This window comes from Sus scrofa, chromosome 3, assembly GCF_054392235.1.
Source record: "Sus scrofa isolate SSC_HxYL_T2T_F1_AM1 chromosome 3, Sscrofa_HxYL_maternal_Yorkshire_Landrace_v2.0, whole genome shotgun sequence".
In the NCBI taxonomy this organism is placed as follows: Eukaryota; Metazoa; Chordata; class Mammalia; order Artiodactyla; family Suidae; genus Sus; species Sus scrofa.
In genome coordinates this window covers 17,071,915-17,092,562 of record NC_139385.1, presented here as the reverse complement: position 1 = coordinate 17,092,562, position 20,648 = coordinate 17,071,915, and the positions used below count along the sequence as shown (strand labels likewise).

Sequence of the window (20,648 nt, the reverse complement as noted above, 5' to 3'; positions counted from 1 at the left end):
CGCTCTCTCTCCTTTCTCCAACTCCAGGTCACCTTTAATGTCACATTTGATGTGAATCCTGATGCTTTTTTTGGATACAAACTCCTTCTCAAGGCCAACGTGACCAGGTGTGCCATGCCCCACCTCCACTGGCATCCTGCAGCCCCTGCTCAGGGTGGACCATCGCCCTCTCCCTACGAGTTCTCCCTTCCTCTCACTTATTCCTTTAACAGACACCAACAGAGCACCCATGGCACCTGGTGCTGGTGGGGCAGCAATGGACAAAACAGCTGTGGTTCCTGCCCTCACAGAGGTTTTAATTTAGTGGCAAAAATAGACAGGAAAGCCGATGGTTACGATACAGTATGAAATCAATGATGCACAAGTGTTCTTGGGGGCTTGGTGTTCAAAGAGTCCTGAAGAAGATATTCAGGCTATGAGTTAACCAAGCAAAGGGATCAATTCAGGGCCGGCATGAAGGCAGAGAGGAGGAAGTGCGGACCAAGCAAAGCCTGCATCCTTCGATACAGGATTTTTTTTTCTTTTTTCTTTTTTAGGGCCGCACCCACAGCATATGGAGGTCCCCGGGCTCGGGGTCGAATTGGAGCTATAGCCACCGGCCTACACCACAGCCACAGCAATGCTGGATCTGAGCCACGTCTGCGACCTACACCCCAGGTCACGGCAACGCTGGCTCCTTTAACCCACTGAGCAAGGCCAGGGATAGAACCTGCATCCTTGTGGATACTAGTCAGATTCGTTTCCACAGAGCCATGATGGGTACTCCCCTGATGCAAGATTTAAGGAGCTAGTTAGATAGGGGCCGTATCTGAAAATGAGTGCTGAGAGTTCCTGTTGTGGCTTAGTGGGTTAAGAACCCAACTAGTAACCGTGAGGACACGGGTTCGATCCCTGGCCTTGGTCAGCGGGGTAAGGATCCAGCATCGCCGTGAGCTGGGGTGTAGGTCACAGATGCGGCTCCATTCCAGCATTGGCATGACTGTGGCATAGGCCGGCCGCTACAGCTCCGATTTCACCCCTGGCCTGGGAATTTCCATGTGCCGCAGCTGTGGCTCTAACGATAAAAAAACACAATGATGAAATCACATACAATGAGTGCTGGGTGCTCTTAGGGAATTTACAGCTTCATGTGGGAGCCACGTGACCACCTCTGCATGCAAGAAAGATCTCTCTCCAGGAGGGCGGTGGGTTGGGATTCGGGTGGGAGTTGTTTGGAATTCAGGGAGCCAGTGGGAAGCAGGCACTGGAGACATCCATCCGTGTGAGAAGGGGAGGGCCTGAGCCACGCAGCGCAGCGGCAGCTGCAGCCTCTCCCCACACCTGTCTCTTCTGTTGGATGCTGAGCAGTGTTCAGGGGGCAGGGCGGACAGGAGTTGGTGGCTGGTTGGGGGTGGAGGGTGAGGGAGAGAAAGAAGGAAAGGCCGGGTCTCAGGTCTCAAGGGCTGGCCCTCTGTTTCCCTTCAGTGAGAACAACATGCCCAGCAGCAACAAAACCGAATTCCAGCTGGAGCTGCCTGTGAAATACGCTGTCTACGTGGTGGTTACCAGGTACCGGCTTCGAGGGCTTATGGCTCCGCCTTCAGCACTGGGCTGGACATGACTGAGCATCTTTGTGAGGGCATCTGAGGATGTGTGTGCGTGGATGTGTATGTGTGCGTGTGTGTGTGCGTATGCATGTGTTTGTGTGTCGCCCAACTGGCACATGTGATGTTCCTGATGTGGCACAGTGGGATTAGTAGCATCTTGGGAGCGCTGGGACGCAGGTTCGATCCCCACCCCAGCACAGTGGGTTAAAGATCTGGTGCTGCTGCAGCCGCGGCTTAGGTGGCAACCGTGGCTCAGCTGTGATCCCTGGCCCGGGGAACTCCATGTGCCGTGCTGGGGCAGCCGGAAAAAAAAAAAGGAAAAACCAAAAACCCGGAGTTCCTGTCATGAAGCAGCGGAAACCATCCCTGGCCTCACTCAGTGGGTTAAGGATCCAGCATTGCCGTGAGCTGTGGTGTAGGTTGCAAATGCGGCTCGGATCCTGTGTGGCTGTGGCTGTGGCGTAGGCCAGCAGCTGTAGCTCCAATTAGATCTCTGGCCTGGGAACCTCTATGTGCCGTGAGTGTGGCCCTAAAAAGCAAGCAAACAAACAAAAAACCCCAAAAAGCCAAGCTGGCACATGCTGCCTGTCCCACCTGTCCCACCTGTGTGGCCCCTGTACGCCAACCTGCTCGCGCCCTCTCAGGGCGGCGCTACCGCTGTGCCTATTCACCCCCTTACACTCTCCGCCCGCAACCCCCTCCCGGATACCCCTGATGTCCTGTCACCTCCTGCCCCTTCTGTCTCCCACCAGCCTTGAGGTTTCCACCAAATATTTCAACTTCACAGCCTCGGAGAAGACCCGCCACGTCATAGAGCATCAGTATCAGGTGAGGAGCTGAGAAGGCGCCTGGGAGGGAAGTCAGATGCTGGGGAGGCAGGAAGAATGATGGGAAACTCGCATGCCAGCCTCTGTTCCAAGCTTGCTCGGACTCCACACAGACAAGAGCATGCATACATAGGTTTACACACACACACACACACACACACACATATGTAATTGACTCGTTTTCTCTTCATAACGATCCTGTGACAGAGGCACTGTCATCACCCGCAGTTTACAGATGAAGGAACTGAGGCTCAGAGAGGTTACCAGAACATGCTCAGGGTCTCAGCCCTACCCCACGCCTTGGGATCAGCCTGCCTGGCTCTTCCAAGGGTGTTTAGCTCCTATGCCCTCCTGCCTCCCAGAAAGCACCGAGAGGCAGGACGCTTGGGTCTCCGAGGCATTACTCAGTGCCGGGCTGTCGGGAGCGGGGAGCCCGGTTGCAGCTGCTGGTGGGGCCGGAGCCCTGACCCCTCCCCTCCCCCCCACGCAGTTCAACAACCTGGGTCAGAGGAAGCTCCCCATCAGTGTGGTCTTCTGGGTCCCCGTTCGGCTGAACCGAGTGACCGTGTGGGACCAGCCCCAGGTCACCTTCTCCCAGGTAAACCCAGCCGGGCCCCAACCATGGACCCAGCTCCTCCCTCCACAGCCCTGGTCTTTCCTAACCGGCCTCTGGTCCCCTCTGTTGCCTTTTGGAGCCATTTCCGACCCTCTCGTGGACCTGGGCTGTCTCACCTGCCAGAGGGCAGACCCAGGGGCCCTCACCTGTTTTTGTCCTCACCGTGTCCCTCCTTCCTCAGAACCTTTCCAGGAGCTGCTCTACCGAGGAGATCGGCCCCCGTCACTCTGATTTCCTGGAGAAGCTTCAGAAGACTCCAGTGCTGGTGGGAATAAGCCTAACCCCAGCCGGGGGGCTGCACGCAGCCTCCACATTGGCCCCTCACCGGTGCCCAGTACCGCGGGGTGGGGGTGGGGAAGATGCATGCACGGGGCGTTTCCTGCGTCCAGCTCTCTTGGTCACCCGTCTCCTGTCTTGCCTTTCTCAGAACTGCTCCATCGCTGTCTGCCAGAAAATCCAGTGTGACATCCCATCCTTCGGCATCCAGGAAGAACTCAAGGTCACCCTCAAGGGCAATCTCTCATTTGACTGGTACATCAAGGTACGCGGGGGCGCCTGAGGCTCAGCTGGGCACAGAGGTGCGCTTTCAGGGCCCCCATGACTCCAGCTCCCATTCTCTTTCTCCCGCAGACCTCGCATAACCACCTTCAAGTGGTGAGCACCGCGGAGGTCTTGTTTAATGATTCGCAGTTTGCCCTGCTCCCAGGACAGGAGGCCTTTGTGAGGGCCCAGGTATCTGTCTCAGACCCAGAGGGACCCTTGGAGGCAGGAGAGGAGGCTTGTGGGAGAGAGAGAGGTGGGGGGGGGTGAGGGTTGGGGTGGGGCGCCCAGGGAGGGGGTGAGTCAGGGAGGGGACCCTCCAGAAATCCAGAGTCTGTCTCCCCTGAGGCACCCCTTCCCCGCTCCCCGCCCCAGACAGAGACCAAAGTGGAGCCGTACGAAGTGCATAACCCTCTCCCACTCATCGTGGGCAGCTCGATAGGGGGGCTGGTGCTCCTGGCCCTTATCACTGCCGGACTGTACAAGGTACTCCCCCCGGGGGGGCCCTCTTTCCACCCCTCCCTCCCTGCCCCCCAACCCCTACACTGCTTCTCACTCAGCAGCTCCTTCCTGGCTTCACCTCCCAGCAGTGCTGCCAGCTGGGGGACCCTGGGCACATCACAGAGCCTCAGTTTCTGCAGGTGTTACATGAGACCATAAATACCCATTTCCTGGAGAGCGTTTGGGTGGCTGTCTCTGGAACCCTTAGAATGGACTTTGGTGCAGCGCAGCCACTCATCTAGGGACGAGTTCTTCTTCTATTTACTATTTCTTGCCTCCCTTTCTTTCCCAATAGCGATGCCACCCCCCGTTCTCCGCCCCCGTCTCCCCAGGGCTCTTCTCAGCCACGCTTTTCATTGTGTCTCAAGGTCCCGCTGTCCCCATTCCCGGTCCACGCGGCCTTCAGCCACCATCCCTCACCGCCTGTGCCCTCACTCGCCCCGTCTCTGCCCCCACAGCTCGGCTTCTTCAAACGCCAGTACAAGGACATGATGAGTGAACCTGTTCCTGAACCTGCTGTGCCTCAGTAACGGCTCCTTCCCCCTCAAGTGGCCTTTCCTGCAGCAAATAGGATGTGGGTGGACCAAGGAGCAGGTCCCCAGGCTGCTGGACGGACACGTCTGTTAGGAGACCAGGGCAGAGATGTCTTAGGAGCGACCAGTTTGGGCTTCCATTCGTGTGTGTGTGTGTGTGTGTGTGTGTGTGGGCGCGCCTGCATGTGTGAGTGTGGCTGAGTTGGGTGTGTGACTCAGATGTGTGTGTGTGTGTGTGTGTGTGGGCGCGCCTGCATGTGTGAGTGTGGCTGAGTTGGGTGCGTGACGCAGATGTCCCTTGCATGGGAACAAGTGCCTTCAGCACAATGTCTCGTGCAGAAGGGAATTGCTTGGGCTTCCTTTGGTGGGTGGAGGCGCCCTTGACTCTTCCTGGGGGACAGGTGCTTTCTCTTGGGGAGGTGGCGGGGACACAAACGGAGATGCAGTATGTCCTCCCGGACTGAAGGTGGCGAGAGCTCCTTTCATGGGCGCACATGCAGGCCTGCGGGAGCCTGTGCCGCTGCGGCCAAGGCAGCCCGGACAGCCAGCCAGCCAGCCAGCTGGAGCCCATCCAACCTGTGCCACCCGCACTAGAGCTGATATGCCCCATGAGCCATGATGCCCCTCCCCATATGTCTTCGCTTATTTATTATTTTAACGCTCCTTTTATGTCTTGGATGGATCTGTGCAGAGTACGAACATCAAAAGACAACGCAGGGGCGTGCAGTAAAAAAGCTGCCTTCCATCCTGTCCACCCGCCCCCGCCACCAGCTGTTCAGGTCCCTCATAAAAGGTAGTCAGGGTTATGTGTTTTGGGGTCTCCTTCACAAAGGTTCTAGGCATATGCGCGCGTGCACGCGCATGCACACACACATACACACACACACACACACACACACACACACGCTATTGTACACAGATGGCAGGCTGCATTATTTATACTGCTCTGCGTCTTGCTTTTCTCATTAATATGGCTCAGACATTGGTTTCTATCAAGACGTAAGGTCCTTTTTCGTTCTTTTGTTCAGAGGCACCGTGTTCCACTGGGAAGGTGGAGCACCACGTCCTTCACCAGCCTCCCTCTGGTAAACTATTCCCAACCTCTCGCGACGACCGACAAGGGTGAATGAATAAACTGAATGCATGTCTTTTTTTGCATCCCGTGTAAGATAATTTACAGGATAATTTCCAAGAAGTTTGGATTCTCACAGAAGCGAACCCAAGAGGAGAATTTGAGCCAAAGACATTATTTAAGAGTCGCCTCAGGAAGAGTTCCGGTTGTGGCTCCGCCGGTGAAGAACCTGACGTAGTGTCCATGAGGACGAGGGTTCGATCCCTGGCCTTGCTCGGTGGGTTAAGGATCGAGTGTTGCCACAAGGTGGGGCATGGGGCAGAGATGTGGCTCGGATCTGGCGTTGCTGGTGCTGTGGCCTAGGCTGGCAGCTGCAGGTCCATTTAGACCCCTAGCCTGGGAACGTCTATATACCACCGGTGCAGCCCTATGTGGGGGCGGGGAAGAGTGACCCCAGGAAATACCAACTGGGGAGGGACGTGAGCTGGGGAAGGAAGGTACAGCCAGGAAAGGGTGTATTATGAGCTCCAGGGGTGGAAGCCCACTGGGGGATGTGGTTCTGAGAGAGAGAGTAGAACAGGAACAGGCACGTTGACACTTCCCACCCGTGCAGAGGAGTTGGCTTATGCACGCACTACTTCCTCATGGATCCTCTCAGCGGGGAAGGAAGTGGTAATCCCGGGGCATGTCTGGCTGGCCCTGAATGTAGGCAGATCAGATCGGGCCCTGGTGGCCAGAGAAAGAGATGCAGGTGCTGCCAGTCAGCCAGAGAGCGCAGCCCCGAGCAAGGCCCACAGGGACTCCAACAGCACTTGCTACCGAGATCATGTACTGGTAGTTTCATAACTGTTTCTAAGTTGCCCTCTCTCCTCGAGGCGGGGGGTACCCCGTGCCCATCTCCCAACCTTTGCCAATGCCATAGGCCACGACTGTGCCCTTAGCACCCATCCTAATTCTCCCACCGGTCCTGCTAAGTGGCCATCTCTTGCTATTTACTAATATCTGAATTTCACTTTTGAGGATGCTGACGCTTAGAGAGATGGGTCCCAATTGCCTGAGTTTGTGCAGATAAGGAGGGGGTGGAGCCGAGCTCCAAATCTGGCTCTGTCTAGCCGCAAATTGCATCCTTTCTACTGTCCAGTGGCCTTAGAGGCATAGCCTGCAGCAGGCACGAGGGAGGAGGGTGGAGGCGGGGAGAGTGGCTATTATCTAGCTGTTGTAATCATATGATTACTTATGAATCATGTGAAATCGTTGACGTGTTTGTGGACAGAAATGGCAACTGCATGAGGTTCATCAAGAAAATCACGAGTGTTCTAGATGTGATAAAAGGGAAGGTGAGGGAAGAGTTCTAGGGGAGGCGACCCTTCATTCAAGTAGGAGCAGGAATCTTCCAATCAGGTGGGGCTAGAACTGTGGACAGGAGCCTGGGTGGATGTGTTTTGTAAGCCAGAGCAAGGAGTTTCAATTTTATTTCAAATGCAATAGGGGAGTTCCCATTGTGGCTCAGCCTGTTAAAAACCCGCCTGGTATCTATGAGGATGTGGGTTCCATCCCTGGCCTCGCTCAGTGGGTTAGGATCCAGTGTTGCCACAAGCCGAGGCATAGGTCACAAATGTGGCTCAGATCTGGTGTCGCTGTGGCTGTGGCATAGGCTGGCAGCGGCAGCTCCATTTCGACCCCTAGCCTGGGAAATTCCTCCATATGCTGCAGATGTGGCCCTAAAAAGCAAAAAACAAAAAAAAAAAAACCAAAAAACAAAGTGCAATAAGATGTCCCTGAGAAGGGACTCCTTTGACAGTGGTTTTTGGCTCCTCCAGGCTGTCACAATACCAGTCTCTCTGAGCTGGGTCTGTACAATTTCCTCTTCTGATTTCAAAATCCGTTAAGAGGGAGTTCCTGTTGTGACTCAGTGATAACCAACCCGACCAGTATCCATGAGGACGCAGGTTTGATCCCTGGCCTCACGCAGTGGGTTAAGGATCCGGCATTGCCAAGAGCTATGGTGTACGTCACGGATGCAGCTTGGATCTGGTGTGGCTGTGGCTGTGGTGTAGGCCGGCAGCTGCAGCTCTGATTCGACCCCTAGCCTGGGAACCTCCATATATCACAGATTCAGCCCTAAAAAGCAGAAAAAAAAAATCCATTGAAAATGTTTATCTTCTTCCTTCGGTTGAAAGACAAAAGACCTCGAGATCTCCTGGAGGCCTCCGCTGACCCAGGGCAGGAGAGGGCCTCTGTCACTCCAGGCTTCTGTCCTTGGATAAGCAGTTAAGGCTCGGAGTCCACGTTGGCCTCTTTGCATTGGAAGCTTGTGTTGAATTCAGCCACATAGGAGCTTTATGATGGGTTAGAAAGTAAATTATTTCCAGTGACAAATTACCCTAGGGTGACCATGAAGTTACTGATAAACAGGGCCATAAATCTGTGGTGAGAAGCAGTCAAACCCAGAAAAGTCTATCCTTGTTTTACCTGTTGGGGGGGCGGTCCCTTGGTTCAGAATAAACAAATCCCTGCAGTCTATACCCTCCTTTCCTTACTTAGCAACGGATTCTTATCTGGGCCACCATGGAAGACTGATATAATTTAGACACCTGTGGCAGCCACCACACACCCCATGAATTGCATCTCCTTGTGTCCCATTCTCTTGCAACATGACATTGCTGCTGCTCCCATTAAGTAATGGGGTCTGCCTCTCTACCCTCTGGAATCTGGGCTGCCCTTGAGACTTGCTTTGACCAATGGAAGGTTCTAGAAAGGCTGTTGTTTGTGTCCCGGAGCCTAGACTGTCAGAAGCACTGCAGTTTCTGCCGTCACCCTCTCCAACTCCTGAGACCACCATGCTAAAACCCTATTGGAGATTGAGCAGCCACATGGAGGAGACGATGGAGGCCCCCAGCTGACAGCCGCCACAACCACATACACGAGGTCCTCTTGGACCTTTTAGCCCAGTCCAGCCATCCAATAACTGCAGCCACAGGCCAAGTCCAATAAAAGAACGGCCCGGATGAACACCTCCCAGAACTCTCGAGAAATAACATTGTGGGTGTTTCCATCCACTATGTTTTGGAGAAGCTCGTTAGGCTTCAGTGGCTAACGAATACAGCCAACCCGTGAAAGAATATTTCCCAAATTCTTCTGTGGTTAGGAGTGGCCGTGTGGCTAGGTTCTGGCTTAGGGGACGTGAGTAGAGTGAGTGAACAGCTGTGGAGTCGGGTCCTGAGGGAGAAGGAGTGTCCTTTCTCTTTGCCATTTTTCCAGCAGCGGGAGTGCCAATGCTGTGTGTGGTGCACCATTTTGGATTGTGCAGATGAGGGCAACACCCAGGAATGCCAGAGGGAGACAGAAGGAGCCTGGGTTCCAACTCTGTAGAACTATCATGTTAGCCCAGGACTCTGTATTTTTTTTTTTTTTTTTTTGTCTTTTTGCCTTTTCTAGAGCTGTTCCCAAAGCATATGGAGGTTCCCAGGCTAGGGGTCGAATTGGAGCTGTAGCCTCTGGCCTACGCCAGAGCCACAGCAACGTGGGATCCGAGCCGCGTCTGCAACATCGGATCCTCAACCCAATGAGCAAGGCCAGGGATTGAACCCGCAACCTCATGGTTCCTAGTCGGATTCGTTAACCACTGCACCATGAGGGGAACTCTGACTCTGTATTCTTAAACTGTGAGAGGACAGAGAAACGAACACTGATCTCATCTAAGATACTGGAATTCTGAGCCCCCAATAATGACAGCTGCCCCTGTAGTGTAACTGATACCACTACCTTCCCAAAGAGTCTGTTTTCCTACTTGGCCCAAAAAACTAAACGTGTGGTAAAACCTGAAGGCTTCTCTTTCTTTTTCTTCTTTTTTCTTTTAGGCTGCGCTCAAGGCACATGGAAATTCCAGGGCCAGGGATTGAACCTGTGCCACAGCAACAGCTGGAATCACAGCGGCGACACCACCAGATCCTTAGCCTGCTGAGCCACCAGGGAACTCCCCTGAAGGTTTCTTGATGGCGCTGCTACCCCAACTCGGTCCAGCATTTCAGTCTAGCATTTCCTTCTCATCACGGCTCATGATATGGCTGGTACCCAACGTGGATGGTCACAAGGTTCAGTTATGCTTTGTAGGGGCTTCCTGATTTGCCCACTTGGTTTGGTCTCCAAGGATTTATCTTCATCCTCTGAGAGGACCAGGGGAGGGTTCTATCTCTTGATCCCTTCCCTCCCAGAGCAAAATGACCTGGTAGAGAACTAACCTCTTTCCCTTGTAGATGGTACCTGGAAGGTATTTCTCCTTTCTCTATTTTTTTTTTTTTTTTTTTTTTTAGGGCCACACCTGCAGCATATGTAGGTTCCCAGGCTAGGGGTCGAATAGGAGTTGCAGCCACCAGCCTACACCACAGCCATAGTAACACCAGATCCGAGCCGCATCTGCAACCTACATCACAGCTCACGGCAACGCCTGATCCTTAACCCACTGAGTGAGGCCAAGGGTCAAACCTGTAACCTCATGGTTCCTCGTTGGATTCATTTCTGCCGCACCACGACGGGAGCTCCCCCTCCTTCATTGAGAGATGACCCAGGGATTTGTGTATTGATAGTGTCCTTTCCCCAGGGGAAGCTCAGCCCCCCACCCTTTAATCCTTAGCTCTTCACAGTTTAGAAAAGTTCCTTTCTTTCTTCTTTTCTGTTCTTCCTTCCTTTCTTTTTCTCCTTTCCCTTTCCTTCCCTCCTTTCTTTCCTCCTTCCAAACATAGGCAGGATGATCTTTGACATAAATCACAGCAATATCCTGTTTGATCCACCTCTCAAGATAATATCGATGAAAACAAAAATACAGCAATAGGACCTGATGACTCTCAAAAGCTTTTGCGTAGCAAAGGAAACCATAAAAAACCCCAAAAAGACAATCCACAGAATGCGAGAAAATTTTTTGCAAATCATGCAACCAACAAGGGCCTAATCTCTTTCTTTCTTTTTTTGGTTTGTGCCTACAACATGCAGAAATTCCTGAGACAGGGATCGAACCTAAGTCACAGTAGTGACAATGCCAGATCCTTAACTGGTAGGCTACCAGTGAATTCCCAGAAAAGAGATTTCTAACTGGCAACCCTTGGGCCAAATCCAGGTCTCAGGTTTTATTTGGCCCCACGGTTTTGTTTGTTTGTTTGTTTGTTTTTTTATTAGTTGCTGACATTTTATTTTATTTTCAGTCTCTCAGGATTTAGAAAACATGAAGCCATCACTTAAAGTCAGATACTCCAAGGGCTGTGGCCACGGCATATGTAGGTTCCCAGGCTAGGGATCGAATCAGAGCTGTAGCTGCCGGCCTACACCACAGCCATAGCAACTCGGGATCCTTAACCCACTGAGCAAGGCCAGGGATCGAACCCAAATCCTCACCGACACTGTGTCGGGTTCTTAACCTGCTGAACCCCAATGGGAACTTCAGTTGCTGACATTTTAAAATGAAGAGATTACTGAGGGAAATCCAGATTTATGGTTTATCTTGGAAAATGGGTGTGTTTGGCAACCTGAGGCTACAGCTTAGCAAAGCCACCTTATGAGGCAGGACTCAGCTCCCAGCGCACTCAGTAGAGCACCCCAACCTCTGAGGCCAGAGCCCATTGTACTTGACTTTTGAGGAGCTGTGTGCTCTGGCCCCTCACCTGCTCACGCCCTTCCCTCTCGACCTCATATCTTTCAACATATTTAGGTTGACCAACCAGGACCCTTTTGAAAGTGAAAGAGAGTGTGATCAGTAATTACCCTGGGATTCAGGCCTAAACATGAACTGCTGGGGACAGATCAGGATGTACCCGTGTCACCTCTGCTCTCTCACATCCCGGTCTTTGCCTGGTCCGTACCCTCTGACCAGACTCAGTCCTCCCCTCCTTCACCTGACTCTTGATTTAGTTTGAGTGTCACGTCCTCCAGATCCTCCTGACTCCCTGGCTGAGAAAAGCTCCATCCTTCACATGTTGTCACAGTAACCCAGGTCTCTTCCTATGGACACTGTCCCTTCCTGGAGAGCAGGAACCCCTAGGACAGTATCTGGAACATGGAACAAGCAATTGCTGAATACACGTGTTGAATAAATGAATGAAGAGGCGTGGGTTGCCCCAGCTTCCTGCCCTCTATCAGAAGACCGAGCTCTCAAAAAGTCTGTTTCCCTACATCCCAACACATTGCTTTGGGCCCCCTGAGTATCTGACTCTGTGTGACGACTTCACACTTTCTAAATCCTGAGAGACTGGATGTACGAATGGACAATGGGTAGACACAGCACTCTGACCCTGCAGTCTGCAGCAACCAGGTCACAAAAACACCTTGTCCCCTAGTGTAACCAGTTCAGGGAGCCAGCCTGCTACTTGTGAGCCAAACTTGTAGCTGGTCAGACCACTATCTCTAGCAGTCAGTTCCGGAAGCCAATTACCTCTGTAATACTTGCACAAAATGACCAAGACTTGTTCGATAATTGACAGCTTCCCTCATTTTTGTCCCTGCTTCTGACTTAGGACCAATCAGAGAAAGCCAGGTCCCTCCGCTAACCAATCATGGGACGTCCTGCTTCTAGATAGCCCGCCTCCAGATTCGCACCCAGAGATGGCCTCCAATCAGGACAAAGCAGAAGCCTCCCCTTTTCTCCGCTGTATCGCTTTCCCACTCCTCTGCCTGCCGTCGAGTCTCCAAAACACACGTGAGTGTGGCTGACTCCCTTGCTAGAGTAAATTCTAGCCCAGCTCTGTCTTCTCACCTCCGTGGGCTGCACCTATGGCTGGGATCTGAGGGCTGCGAGCCTTTGATGGGAAATCTGAGTGCTCTCTCCTGGGAAAACCAAGACAGGGGTAAAGCTTGGCACCCACAACTTCAGGCCCACCGCTCTTACTCTGAGCACCTCGTTTCTGCTTTTTCCTGTTTCTCAAAGATTGGTTTTCACTTCCCCTCTTTCTCTCCTGGCTCTATTTCACAGAATTTAGGTACACATGGAGTACGATGTTCTTTTTATTCTAGGGAAATGACTTGCCAGAGGTGGGAGTTTGAGCAAAGACAAATCCTCTCTTAGGGATTTTTGCCAGCGGACGTGAACGCCCAGCTGGTGCTTCTTCCTCTTCACTCTTCCTTCTGGCACATCCCTCCTCCCCCACCTGCATGTTCGCTGTGTCTCCCTGTTCTGCTCCCCCACTTAATTGCTGCAGCCTTAGCTCAACCTAAGTAAATGCCTGTTTTATCCTAAGTTTGCCCCAATTCAAGTTAGTTTGCTTCCTAGAGAGGCTGGTTCTGCTTTGTTCTAAGGGAGCCTTCTGATTTATGCAATTACTGGGCAGTCTCAGGGGGGTCTGGGTTGACTACACAGTCTATTAACTTCAAATCTGTGCAGACGCCCCCTGTGTGAGCCACCCATCCACCTGTCTGTGCGCAAACGACCTGCCCTCCCATCACCCATCCATCCACACACCCAACAGCAGTACCTCCTTCAGGTCTGACCCCCTCCTTGGAGAGACAAGGAGAAACGGGTATCTGCTCTCAGCGAGCTCCCACCCAGAGGGTGTCACCTTTTATTCTCCGCTAAGGAAGATGGATCATGAACCCCCCCCTCCTCGGCCCCAGCTTATAATCGCAGCGACTGGCAGACAGCAACGAGTGCTCTTTCCCAGGGACATAGCTAAGTGCAACAGTGACTGAGATGGGAGCTACTGCATCTTCAACAGAGACTCGCTCCCTTGCCTGGGGTCAACGCCGCCTTTCTTTAACTTCTTGTGCATGCACCGGGTGTTGATGGGGTGCTTCCTGTGCATCAGGCGCTGTGCTGGGTGCTGGGGAGCAAGGGGCTAGAAGGACACAGTCCCTACATTCACGAGGTCTGGAGTCCCCACCCAAATTCCTGGCACATCAGGTCATTTCCCCCCCTCCCCCAAAGAAATCTTCTGAGAGGCACCAAAGCAGAACTAATCACTTCCTCCTTCAGATCTCTCGGGTCACTGTGCTGTCTAGTAAAACTTCAGTTCGAATGCACGAGAATACTGTCTGCCCTTTCGGGTATGGTCTCCTCAAGGGCTGGCACCCGTTCCTGCGTGTCTTGCTTCCCCGGCAGCCGGTCCACAGCCTGGGTCATGTGAGCAGCCCCTACATACATGGATGAATGGTTGAGTGAAAGTACGTTCCCCAGGCAGAGAGAAGGGCTAGAGGGGGGAGTAAGATCATCCGCCTGTGGCTAAGATTCCAGCACTTTGAAACCCAGCCTCGCCTTGTAACAGCTGGGCAAACAGAGGCAAAGGACTCAACCTCTCTGTGCCTCAGTTCTGCATCTGTAAAATGGGATAATAGCAGCCCTCTTCTCCTAGGGCTGTCGTGAGGATCCAATGAGCTGATAGATGTAAAATGCCTAATGATAATAATACAGTGATATAATAATGATATAATAATGATAATAACGCAGTGGAAAATGAAGCCGAGGACCTACAAAGACCTTTTTTTTTTTTTAGGGCCACACCTCTGGCACATGGAGGTTCCCAGGTTAGGGGTCGGATCAGAGCTGTAGCTGCCAGCCTACACCACAGTCACAGCAAAGCCAGATCTGAGCCACATCTGCAGTCTACACTATAGCTCATGGCCACTCTGGATCCTTAACCCACTGATCAAGGCCAGGGATTGAACTCGTGTCCTCATGCTTCCTAGTCAGATTTGTTTCCACTGAGCCACAATGGGCACTCCTACCAAGACATTTTTCTTTTTTTCTTTTTCTTTTTTTTTTGTTTTTTGAAGACCACACCCTCAGCATAGGGAGGGTCCCAGGCTAGGAATTGAATCAGAGCTACAGCTGCCAACCTACACCACAGCTCACGGCAGCACCAGATCCTTACCCCACTGAGGGAGGCCAGGGATCAAACCTGCAACCTCATGGTTCCTAGCCAGGACATTTTTCTAAAAAAGACATACAGGTGGCCCACTGGCACACGCAAAGCTATGCAACATGGCCAAGAATTAGAAATGCAAATCAAAACCACAATGAGATGTCACCCCATACCTGTCAGAATGGCTATTACCAAAAAGACAACAAGTAACAAGTTTTGGTGAGGATGTGGAGGACAGGGAACACTTGTACCCTGTTGCTGGGAATGTACATTGGTGTAGCCATTATGGAAAACAGTAGGGCGATTACTCAAAAACTTAAAAACGGAACTTCTAGATGACCTAGCAGTTTCATTCCTGGGTGTTTATCATAAGACAAAACACTAATTCAAAAAGATATATGCATCCCTATGTTCATTGAGTTTTTTTTTTTTTTTTCCCCCCTAGGACCATACCCAAGGCATAGGGAGGTTCCCAGGCTGTGGGATGAATCAGAGCTACAGCTGCCAGCCACACCACAGCCACAGCAATGCGACATCCGAGCCACGTCTGCGACCTATACCACAGCCCACGGCAACGCCGGATGCTTGATCCACTGAGCAAAGTCAGGGATCGAACCCACAACCTCAGGGTTCCTAGCTGGATTCGTTTCTGCCGCGCCACGATGGGAACTCCCTGAAGCACTGCTTACAATTGCCAAGATACAGAAGTAGCCTAAGTGTATCAACAGATGAATGGATGGATACACACCGGACTATGACTCAGCCTTAAAAAAAGAGTCTGAGGGAGTTCCTGATGTGGCTCAGTGGTTAACGAATCCGACTAGGAACCATGAGGTTGCAGGTTCCATCCCTGGCCTTGCTCAGCGGGTTAAATCTGGCATTGCCATGAGCTGTGGTGTAGGTCACAGATGTGGCTCGGATCCTGAGTTGCTGTGGCTGTGGTGTAGGCCGGCGGCTACAGCTCCAAGTAGACCCCTAGCCTGGGAACCTCCATATGCCGTGGGTGTGGCCCTAGAAAAAAAGGGGGAAAAAAAAAAGTCTAAAAAAAAAAAAAAGAGTCTGAGATACAGAGAACAATCAGTGCCAGAGGGGGAGGGGATGGGGGGAGAAGAGAAATAGCTGAAGGAGATTGAGGCGCAGACTTCCAATTGCCAAATAAATGAGTAATAGGAACGAAATGTACAATAAGGGCAATGTCGTCAATAACTATGTATCATTTTTGTATGGTGACAGATGACAACTATTCTTTTTTTTTTTTTTTTTTCGGTCTTTTTAGGGCCACACCTGTGGCATATGAAGGTTCCCAAGCTAGGAGTCGAATTGGAACTGTAGTTGCCAGTCTACGCCACAGCCGCAGCAACACCAGATCCGAGCTGCGTCTGCAACCTACACCACAGCTCACAGCAACGACGGATCCTTAATCCACTGAGCGAGGCCAGGGATCCAACCTGTGTCCTCATGGATACTAGTCAGATTTGTTTCAGCTGAGCCACGATGGGAACTCCAGATGACAACTATTCTTATCATGATGATCACTTGGAAATATATAGAAATAATCAAATCTCCGTGTCGTGGACCCGGCTCTAACATAGCGTTGTAGGTCAATTATACTTCAAAAACAAACCACTCTGGAGAACAGTATGGAGGTACCTTAGAAATCTATACATAGAACTACCATATGACCCAGCAGTCCCACTCTTGGGCATATATCCGGACAAAACTTTCTTTAAAAAAGACATATGCACCTGCATGTTCATGGCAGCACTATTCACAATCGCCAAGACATGGAAACAACCCAAATGTCCATTGACAGATGATTGGATTATATATATATATATATATATATATATATATATATATATATATATACACACACAATGGAATACTACTCAGCCATAAAAAAACAAAATAATGTCATTTGCAGCAACATTGATGGAACTAGAGACTCTCATCCTGAGTGAAGTCAGAAAGAGAAAGACAAATACCATAGGATATCACTTATATCTGGAAGCTAATATACAGCACAAATGAACCTTTCCACAGAAAAGAAAATCATGGACTTGGAGAACAGACTTGTGGTTGCCAAGGGGGTGGGGGAGAGAGTGGGGTGGATGGGGAGCTTGGGGTTCATGGATGCAGACCATTGCCTTGGGAATGGATAAGCAATGAGATCCTGCCGTGTGGCACTGGGAACTACGTCTAGTCATTTATGATGGAGCCTGATAATGTGAGAAAATAGAATGTGTACATGTATGTGTGACTGGGTCACCATGCTGTACAGTAGAAAAAAAATTGTATTGGGAAATAATTTTAAAAATTAAATTAAAAATCATAGAAAAAAAGATCAGATTTGCGGTTACCAGAGGCAGGGGGTGCGAGTTGGGGGATTAGATGAAGGTGGGCAAAAGGTGCAAACTTCCAGGTATAAGATGTATAAGCACTAGGACTGTCATGCCCAACACGATAAATGAACACTGCTCTATGTCATACCTGAAAGTTAAGAGAGTAACTCCCAAAGTTCTGATCACAAGGAAAAACTAATTGTTTTCCTATTTCTTTTTTTTGTAGACAGTACCCGCATATGTGGAAATTTCTAGGCCAGGGATCAAACCTGTGCCTCTGCAGTGACCCCATCCATCCAGGTCCTTAACCCACCGTGCCACGGTGGGAACTCCTCCTATTTAACGTTGTACCTACTTGAGCTGATGGATATTCACTCACCCTCTTACGTTAATCATCATTTCATGATGTAAGTCAGTCAAATCACCTTTTTTTTTTTTTTTTTGTCTTTTTGCCTTTTTTTGAGCTGCTCCCACGGCATATGGATGTTCCCAGGCTAGAGGTTTAATCGGAGGGTAGCCGCCGGCCTATGCCAGAGCCACAGCGACGTGGGATCCGAGCCGCGTCTGCGACCTACACCACAGCTCATGGCAATGCTGGATCCTTAACCCACTGAGCAAGGGCAGGGACCAAACCCGCAACCTCATGGTTCCTAGTCAGATTCATTAACCACCGCGCCACCATGGGAACTCCTCTTTTTTTTTTTTTTTTTTTTTCTTTTAAGGGCTGCACCTGCAACATATGGAGGTTCCCAGACTAGGGGTCCAATTGGAGCTACAGCTGCCAGCCTACACCACAGCCACAGCCACACCAGATCCGAGCCATGTCTGTGACCTATATCATAGGTCACGGCAATGCCAGATCCTTAACTCACTGAGTGAGGCCAGGGATTGAACCCGAAACCTCATGGTTACTAGTCGGATTTGTTTCCACTGTGGGTTGACAACAGGAACTCCAAGTCAAATCATCTTAAACTGACACAGTGCCGTGTGTCAATTATGCCTCAATAAAACTGGGAAAAATAAAGTGCACAGCGTATAAATATTAGGATCATCACAGCTCCTTTGTTCTGCCATCCAGATATTATTACCTTATGCCTGCTTCTCCCTTTCATGTCTCAAACTTCCCAAGCATTGGCTAAAATCCTCTAGTGATCCCAAATCATCTGTTACACAAGGGATCTAGGGGAATAGAAAGCTTCCGCTGCTTTTGGAGAGAAGCACCTTCCTTCGTCCCTATGCCCGTGTGTTTCTGTGCCGTGGAATTACAGTAAATTCTGTTTTGAGAAAATTCTTGAGGGCGAGGTAGGACATTGTCCTCTGAAGACAGAGAAGTGAGACAGATGGCTTGCAGCAAGAAGCTTTCTAAGAGGACCTCCAGGCAGGCCCTGTGGGTGAGCCTGGGGTCGAAAGGCATCGAGATGTCTGGGGGTTTCTGCCCAGTAGATTCCTATTGTCTTCTTCCCAAGGAAAAGAAACATCTCGGGAGACACACCACAAATTACTCATTTCCACTGAGCTCAGGCAAGTCAGATCTGGATTAATGCAGCTTTTGTCCTGGTTTCTCTACCAGCCCACCCCCTGCCCACCCGCCCCCAGGATGAGGCAGATCAGATGTAGCCCCTCCTGCTCCACCATCCTTCTGGAATCTTCTTCATTTAGCACCTTGGGGCTCAGGGACAGAGCAGAAACTTACTGAGGCAGGAATGCCAGCAGTGGGAAAAGCTGACTGTTTCTCCAAACCACTGCAGACCCTCCTCTGCCCTTGACCTCTTGCCACAGGCTTGGCCAGGACTCTGAACAGCCGGGGAGGGGTGGGGGTGGGGGGTGCAGGTGGACAAAGCTGCATGTGACTGACTCGTAACCGTGCTGGGTTGAGGAGATGAGTAACTTGGGTGTCCGGCCCTTCCTTGCTTACAGCCTTATAACATCCCCCTGGGTTGCCATCCTTCTTCTGGAAATGTCAAAGTCATGATTCATGGCAGTGGGGCGATGAGTCCCAGACACCCTAAGGTCTCAGCTGGAGCCTCAGTGCCTTCATCTGTAAAATGGGTGGGTTGACCTAAGGACACATCCTGCTCTGCACTTTTATGATCCAAGTTATCCTTGCTCAAGGCAAGGGGTCTTACCTTGGCTTTGCTCCGAAGCATCCTGGAAGTCTGTTGAGTGGCTTCAGAGAAGAGATGGAGTCTTCCCCTTCCAGTATCCTGACCTCGTCCAGCCATCAGGCGCGGAACCCACGTCTAAGGGGGAGAGCGGTAGAAGGGCCAGGTCTAAGGGCCTCGGAGGCTGGCAGCCTCTTGCCTAAGAGTCCCTGACACCAGCCCTGAGCCTCCCAGACTTCTTCTAGCTTGAGTCATTTCTGCTTGTTTTTTATCCTGCTCAGGATCTGGGCTACTTCTCCTTTCTCCTCACGGCCTTTTTCTGTCACCATTTCCTTCTTAGCTTTGAACCCTTACCCTCGCTCTCGCAAATATTCTTCCTCACCAGCAATTCCAGGGCTCTCCTCCAGCCACGCCGTATCCGAGGTCTCCTCTGGGCCGCTCGGCACCAGGTGGCATTGCTGCCCCGGCCCCTCCCCTGCCCCCTGGCTTGGCACACTCCAGGGTCACCAACAGCTTCTGTAGGCAGATCGGGAGACTTCCTCATTTCGTCCCTCGCTCTGTGTGACTTGACAGCAGCCTGTGACCTGGATCACGCTCCTCTCCAGGCTGCCTTTTCGCCAACACAGGCGCTTCCCTGGGACCCAGCCCAGGTCCATTTTTCTCCTTTCTCCTCATGCTCCCATCGGATCTCAACCAATGGTTTCCAGACTCATCACCGACCCAGACCTTGCTCCTGAGCTCCAGCCCCCCGCACCCTCCAGGATGTCCCTCCCCTTGGGAAGCCCTCTTACCTAACGCAGTAATCATTGCAGCTTAGGAATGATTGCAGCCAATAATAATGGCTCTTCTGTACTTGTTCAAGCATTTTCACACTTACTAACCCAACCTTTCCAGCAACAGGAATTCCCGTCATGGCTCAGTGGTTAATGAACTTGACTAGTATCCATGAGGACGTGGGTTCGATCCCTGGCTTTGCTCAGTGGGTTAATGATCCGGCATTGCCGTGAGCTGTGGTGTAGATCGCAGACGCAGCTCGGATCGTGCATTGCTGGAGCTGTGGTGTAGGCCGGCAGCTGCAGCTCTGATTCGACCCCTAGCCTGGGAACCTCCCTGTGCTGCAGGTGTAGCCCTAGAAAGACAAAAGACAAAAATTTCCCAGCAACGATAGGAGCTGTGCATTTTCATCACCCCCATTCTTCATAAGAGGAAACTGAGGCAGAGAGAGGTCAGAGGAGCCCAAACTCTTTTAAAAACAAATCATTCTATTGGGGAGTTCCCGCTGTGGCACAACAGGATCCATGGTGTCTCTGCAGCGGCAAGGACTCAGTTTCCATCCCCGGCCCTCCACCCCCGGCCAGGCGGAGTGGGTTAAGGATCTGACATTGCCGAAGCTGTGGTGCAGGTCACAACTCTGGCTTGGATTCGATCCCTGGCCTGGGAACTCCATAGGCTGCGGTGGGGGGGGGGGGGCAAACAGAAGAAACGCATTTATTTTACTGGAGTGCATTCGATTTAGAATGTGACACCAAATGCTTATACTCTTAAACACCTCAACCCTGAAGTTGGCCCAGCCTGCCACGCCTTCCCCTCCCGTACCCTCTAGCTCAAGGACAATCACCACTGTCCATGCCCCAGTGACCAGTCAGCCTTCAGTTTGTCCCCAAGGCCGCCCACAGGCCCCCCTCACCT

General features: G+C 51.5%; 2 protein-coding genes across 13 annotated transcripts in view; one reads left to right on the top strand and one right to left on the bottom strand.

The window, feature by feature from the left end:
• The window catches only part of ITGAM (integrin subunit alpha M), a 55,449-nt gene extending 49,688 nt beyond the window's left edge, over window positions 1-5,761 (top strand). For 4 of the 10 annotated variants that reach the window (XM_085016896.1, XM_085016894.1, XM_085016897.1 and 1 more), the window contains 9 exons: window positions 28-107; window positions 1,465-1,548; window positions 2,339-2,414; window positions 2,904-3,011; window positions 3,211-3,294; window positions 3,457-3,570; window positions 3,660-3,761; window positions 3,945-4,055; window positions 4,529-5,761. In XM_085016896.1, the coding sequence (XP_084873022.1) occupies window positions 28-107; window positions 1,465-1,548; window positions 2,339-2,414; window positions 2,904-3,011; window positions 3,211-3,294; window positions 3,457-3,570; window positions 3,660-3,761; window positions 3,945-4,055; window positions 4,529-4,600 (831 nt within the window). In that variant the 3' untranslated portion in view covers window positions 4,601-5,761. The remainder of the gene's footprint in view (window positions 1-27; window positions 108-1,464; window positions 1,549-2,338; window positions 2,415-2,903; window positions 3,012-3,210; window positions 3,295-3,456; window positions 3,571-3,659; window positions 3,762-3,944; window positions 4,056-4,528) is intronic. The other 6 variants (XR_014840289.1, XR_014840284.1, XR_014840290.1 and 3 more) reach the window with 4 other exon arrangements.
• The window catches only part of LOC110259903 (uncharacterized), a 53,909-nt gene extending 34,335 nt beyond the window's left edge, over window positions 1-19,574 (bottom strand). Inside the window, exons 1-2 of one of the 3 annotated variants that reach the window (XR_002342359.2) lie at window positions 19,314-19,501; window positions 18,984-19,097 (exon numbers count right to left, since the gene is read on the bottom strand). Coding sequence is in view for 1 of the 3 variants with exons in the window: in XM_085016974.1 (XP_084873100.1) it covers window positions 18,984-19,097; window positions 19,342-19,503 (276 nt within the window). In the remaining 2 variants the exon portion in view is untranslated. Of the gene's footprint in view, window positions 1-18,983; window positions 19,098-19,313 lie in introns of all 3 variants that reach the window. The other 2 variants (XR_002342358.2, XM_085016974.1) reach the window with 2 other exon arrangements.
• Window positions 19,575-20,648: the final 1,074 nt, after the last annotated feature.